We start from the raw sequence: 5,870 nt of genomic DNA, 5'->3' as shown, positions 1-5,870 counted from the left end.
CAAATATGATATAATTTTTAATTGCCTTCTTTATTTGAAAGGTGTATATCTATTTGTGCTTATGCGTGCTAGGTCCATTCTCAAGTTATATCTTTTAGAGTAAAGTATCGCTTTTTGTCCCCAACGTTTGGGGTAAGTCCAAAGTTGTCCCTAATATTTCAATCGTCCTATTTAAGTCCCTAACATTTCAAAATTGGCTCAATGTTGTCCTACCATTAGGTATCCATTAACAGAATTGACGGCGGGACAAAATTGAGACGATTTTGAAACGTTAGGGACTTAAATAGAATGAAAATGTTGGGGACAAAAATGATACACAAAAATAAAACTAAAATTTAGTTCTACGTATCGTTTTTGTCCCCAACGTTTTCATCCTATTTAAGTCCCTAACATTTTAAAATCGTCTCAATTTTGTCCCGTCGTCAATTCTGTTAACGGATCCCTAACGGCAGAACAACATTGAGTCAATTTTGAAACGTTAGAGACTTAAATAGGACGATTGAAACGTTAGGGACAACTTTGGGACTTACCCCAAATATTGGGGACAAAAACGATACTTTACTCTATCTTTTATTATGGATATCTGGAGTATGGAAACTTTCCGCACTGTTCACACACTACAAGGTTTTTGTTTATTTGTGACAGTTTTTTCTCCTATTTGTGGAGGTTTATAACTCCCACCAAATGGTTTGTGAGGAGGGGGTTCTAAAACCCCCAAAATTTGAGGTGCCATGAGGTCTTTTGTGGGAGTTTTTAAAAACCTCCACAATCTATTTAGTGGAGTTTTTGTGTGTGTTTAGTGGAGGTTTTATATTGGACTTTTATGGTGGTTTTAAATCACTTTTGTGGCAATTTAAAACTCCTACAAATCGATTTTCTAATTTAACAAAAATTAACTATTTTGTGAGATTTTCAAACCTTCACAAACCCTGTAATTATATATTTATTTTTAATTTCAAAACATTCATTAATCTCATCTCATTTACATACTTTCAAATTAGAAATTTATTTTTTAATATCAAAATTTAAAAATTAAATCTTTTATAACACAATTTCTCAATATATAAGACATAACTCTATATATAAACAAATTTTATGTCATCAAACGTTGGAAAAAATGATAGTCTAAAGATTGGGATACATGGTGGTATCACATGAAGGTATTCTGGAATAAATTTTCCAAATGTCTGATAGCAGCCCTCAAGTTTTCCAATGTCTCTTGGTGGTATTCGGATTTTCGCACGACAAATCAAACCTTGAAACTAGTACATGGTAACAAAAGAAGAATGAGATGATAGAAGCAGTGATTCCAAACAATAAAGGAAGAAAAGCAAACACAATTTTCTTCAACTCTAAATGCATTGTTGATTCTAAGCTTTTTAACAATATACCAAGAAAATAAACGAACTATCCGAAAATTGCCATCTAACTGTTCTTTATCAATAGCTAAGAATCAATCAGGACAATTTGACAAACAACTCAATATATCTACAATCAATTTTCTAAACAAATATCAGAAAGAATCAAGGGTTGCAATGGAGAATACCAGAAATTCCTGCGTCAAGGCAACGTGAAATTGTGTCGATTGAACGAGACTTTGGATCGGGTGTGCCGACAATCTTAGTCATAGCTGGAAAGAAACTCTGCAGAAAGCATTTCAAACACTTAAACCAAAATTCAAATAAGATTTATCACTAAGAATACATCATTAGGCAGGGGTAAAATTGTCTCAAAGTTTAATCCAAGACATTCATATTACTACTAGCAGGGAAAAGCACTAAAGTAGAACCATCAATACACATAGCATGATGAAACTCCAAAATCGCACACAATAATGTATCAACTTGCTTTCTCACAATCACAGTACTTAAAAGAAGATCAGGTCACAAAACCATCACAACACCACACCACACACATCACAAATAAAACTGAGGGAGTATTTTAAATAAACAAAGCCATACCTTGTGATTCTTTAGGTGCAAACCCTATCCATAGACTTCTCCTATAGAATCTTACTGTCTGAACTAATAGAACCAATCTCAGCCTGATTAAAAAGCACAAAGTATTTCAGTATTTAATATTCAATATCCACAGAGCATGTACTTCAAACAGCTGAATAAGTTCTCCATATTATTGCAGGCACTTAGCCGATTTGTTGAACTATGGTTCCACTTCAAATTTCAATTATTTCTTTGCCATTATATACTCAAAAGACTTTTGCAGATAATCATCAGAATTATATATTAGCATAATTGTAATCCTTATTCAGTAAAAGAGATGTAAATTTTAGCCACCGGTTGAAGTATTCACACATTTATTTAATTTTTTTCCCTTCAACATTTACCCACATGACTCAACACACCTAAACCTTAAACCCATGAAAATATATTACTCTACGAAAAAAATCACTTACAAACTTGTTCTAATAAGCAAAAAGTGAAAAATTACAGAGAAGCCATAACTAAGTTGCAATTAAAAAAAACTTATTCAACACGAATAGGTGTCTATATTGTATTATTTAAAATCCCAATATTTGTTTCTAAAATCTAAAGAATCCATTCTATAGAAGCAACCATGATAAGAGACATTAAGAACTAACCTTGGAAAATTGAGCTGTAGTTTTTTAGGTTTGTGCTTAACACCTGCTTCACATAAAAATAACTACGTTCCCACTTCTCCCAGTTTACAGCTGCAAACAAATTAGAATAGAAGAGCCTCAGTTTAAAATTGATATGGAAATGGAATCTAATACATTTCACATACATTACATTTATTTTATTGTCATTCAAGTATTAAGCAAGACAACATTTTCAACGTAGTGAATTGGTTACAGCTTAAGATAATATCACTAAAACAATTCATAAGAGGTCAATTTCAGCTCTCTACATGAAATGTCCTGTCAATTTCAGCTCAAGATCAGTCATGCCTAACAAAGGTTGATTTAGGTTTTGACGTCAACATAATTTTATCATGTATTTACTTTAGCATGAGCTTTTCCCTAAACTTACACCCTTTTTTTCTCAGTTTAAAAATATACAACATGTTGTAAGCTTAATAGTTTAAAGGATATTTAGTGAGCTGAACTATAATTCACTTACGGATCCAGTATCCAGTAGCTCCTCTTCTGGAAACTACGATTCTCCTCTCTATGTGCATAGTAACAATTTAGTATTTCAACGTTTCCAATCTAGTCACGCAGAATAGTAATCACTTGGGTTAAGGAAATCAACATAGAATTCCAGCACAAAACAAATGATGGCATAAAGGCTGATACATATCAACTATAAAGGAATTACAATGAAAATGAATAATGCTCAATAACAGTGAAGCTATGCATCTCATTCCTCTATTACATCCTCATGCACATAAAAGTGCTTGAACAAATATCCTTTCAAAAAGAATTATGTCATTCAAAAGAATTATAGAAGCAATTAATGGTGCAGATATGATCCAAAAATGGAATTGAAAACAAAAATTATAAGAATCTTTAATTATTTTCAAATGATACATTGGTTGACCATGCTTGAGACATCTTTTGAAGTTGATATTTTCCTTTAATAATTTAGTAGTGCTATCAAATTCAGTCTCTTATACATGTTTATGTACTGCAATTTTCATCATTTAGAACTACCACAAAAATTTGAGCGTCTTATATTAAGCAACAAAATGGATAAAATCAGAAGATCATGCAGACCAACACAATACAACAAAAATGTCAAAATTAAGTACCACTAAGCTCAAATTTGAAAAGGTGTGAAATTTCAAGCTATGATTATGGGACAAATATCATATCTTAGTCTTTAGTTATGCAGAACTTGCAACTAAAGGAAATAAAGACCTCAGTCTAAATTTATTTTCATTACAAATTATATCATTACATGTTGGGGCAGTACAATAAGACACATAAATATCAATAAACAACCAAGAAATTCCTTTCTTTTTTTACTTTAATATTTTGATTAAGCCCTTTTTTTGAAATTCAAATGATCATACACTTCTAGTTTACCTTAAGCCGTTCATGTGCTTCTCCCACAATTCTTCGATCGCTTTTCTTCCGCCAATTATAACCGTCTTTATGGAAGAACTGCATGATTCTTCTATTAAATAGAAACAAGGATCCACCTATTAAGAAAATCAACTAGCAAGATTGATGTGATTTTTGTGTTTCATGGACAAGAACATAGGCATTACTTGTTGGCTTTTGAGGGGGAATATTGGTGAACTTGAACTGGTCATGATTCCGCAAAATGTATAGCATTTCCACTAGCTTCAGCCATCTTCTCTTAGCTTCCTGGTACAGATCATCGATGTTGTACTCAAAACCTGCCATCACATGTAAAAAATTCCAACTTACTCCTTCCTTTCTTCCTTTCCACAGAAGAATAATTTGACAAGACTATCAAACATAACTATGAATATTGAATAGGAACTCAATTATCTTCTCATTGTACTATTATTGCCAATTATTAACTAGTGAGTAATTAAAAGATATCAAGGTTAACGATTCCAGTAAAATTTTTGTCCAAGGAAAGCCTTGGAAGTTCCTTATGCTTTGTCGCAGTTTTAAATCTAACTTATGTGTCTCTTCCATCATAAGACAGCCGGGGCGAGTCCCAAGGCGCTTTCTTAGACTTAACAAGATTATGGAATGCTTCATTGGAGATCATAACTCCTGCATTGACAGATTTTGGAAAAGGCAGGGCCGGGGCGAGTCGATGTATTTCAAGGTGTGATTCAGACCCTTCTTTTGCTCTTTAGGCAAAGTCTTCACAGATAATCCATGAGATTCTCTCTGAATTGACTCTTTGACAATATCATAGAAGTCAATGGATTTCTACGTTGGGGTGTCAAGGTGCTTCAATGATAGTTCTGAATTCGAGTTTTCAAGAACATTGATTCAACTGGTTGATAGCGATTCGGTTTGAATTGTCCTGTTGAACTCGAGGGATGACATGCTAGATGAACAAGATGATGAAGTCATAGAAGTTATTGAAGACTCTGTGAAAATTGTTACTTCTCTCTGGAACCCTTTAGATTCTTTTCCTGAAAATCACAATATTAAGTTTGTTGATCCTGCTAAAATTCATTCATGTTAAACTACTATTCTAATATTATCTTACCTTTGCTTTCTACATTGTGTTTTTAGCATTAAGCTCTTTGATGCCATTACTGCTTTCACCTGAGAAAGAAAGGAAATTTCAGTTATAGTACTAAGAACTTCTCAAATATTATTTTCAACTCACTTTTTATTCCTTTCAGATCACTTCTATAATATCTATGGACATGTTTTCATGTTGAAGCTACAAAGAAAGCATAAACAATTACAGGTTAGTTGTAATGTTCATACCTTTCAAATTATTAAAAAATACTTAAATATTACAATTATCACTTTAAAAAATGTGAATATTTAACTTTGTTCTGATGTGAACATATCTTGAATGTTATGTATTCTAACCTGATTTCTGAAAATATATAGATGTAAAAACAAAAAGAAAAGAAAGTGCTCAGCTCCAAAATTTAACTCCAGTTACCAGCTTCTGTCAAATCTAATTTGGAGAGTAAGGAACCAAAATGGAAGATACATAAATAAAATAGTTCAGTAAATTAAATGCTTTGCTTTTATCTAGTAACTAAGTGGAGTCAGAGAACTTTAACCACAGGAATCACTCCACACGAAAACAAATAAAAACTGAAGAAGAAAAGAAAACAGATCTGAAACAGTGGCTCGATTCAGAAGCTTTCTACGAGGCAACTATAGCAGCAACGATGGCGGCAACGGCGGCAGAAACTGCAGCGGCAACTGTAGCTATAGAGTAAACAGATCTGAAACCATAATGTTGATAGAGGAGGTGGCTCGATTGAAAAGCTTC

General features: G+C 32.8%; 1 protein-coding gene across 1 annotated transcript; it reads right to left on the bottom strand.

Annotated features, from left to right (window-relative positions):
- Positions 1-1,144: 1,144 nt before the first annotated feature.
- Positions 1,145-5,452, bottom strand: LOC107636515 (calmodulin-binding transcription activator 4-like). The gene is made up of 8 exons (XM_088499674.1): positions 5,121-5,452; positions 4,192-5,043; positions 4,007-4,097; positions 3,099-3,146; positions 2,600-2,689; positions 1,962-2,044; positions 1,547-1,643; positions 1,145-1,262 (listed from the first exon to the last, which is right to left on the bottom strand). The coding sequence occupies exons 2-5, from the start codon at positions 4,328-4,330 to the stop codon at positions 2,662-2,664; spliced, it is 306 nt and encodes a 101-aa protein (XP_088355800.1). The 5' UTR covers positions 4,331-5,043; positions 5,121-5,452; the 3' UTR covers positions 1,145-1,262; positions 1,547-1,643; positions 1,962-2,044; positions 2,600-2,661.
- Positions 5,453-5,870: the final 418 nt, after the last annotated feature.

The sequence above is a fragment of the Arachis ipaensis genome, chromosome B1 (assembly GCF_059453495.1).
Source record: "Arachis ipaensis isolate K30076 ecotype BB chromosome B1, ASM5945349v1, whole genome shotgun sequence".
Taxonomy (NCBI): Eukaryota; Viridiplantae; Streptophyta; class Magnoliopsida; order Fabales; family Fabaceae; genus Arachis; species Arachis ipaensis.
The sequence above is the reverse complement of the archived record's forward strand: the minus strand, read 5'-3'. Positions and strand labels throughout refer to the sequence as shown.

What these genes read in the sequence shown, in the direction of transcription:
- LOC107636515 (XM_088499674.1), bottom strand. Translation starts at nt 4,330, where the DNA reads ATGGCAGGTTTTGAGTACAACATCGATGATCTGTACCAGGAAGCTAAG. An exon ending in TCCCCCTCAAAAGCCAACAA is followed by an intron (nt 4,098 to 4,191) that starts GTAATGCCTATG and finishes TCTATTTAATAG; the next exon opens with AAGAATCATGCAGTTCTTCC. An exon ending in AGCTACTGGATACTGGATCC is followed by an intron (nt 2,690 to 3,098) that starts GTAAGTGAATTA and finishes ATTTGTTTGCAG; the next exon opens with CTGTAAACTGGGAGAAGTGG.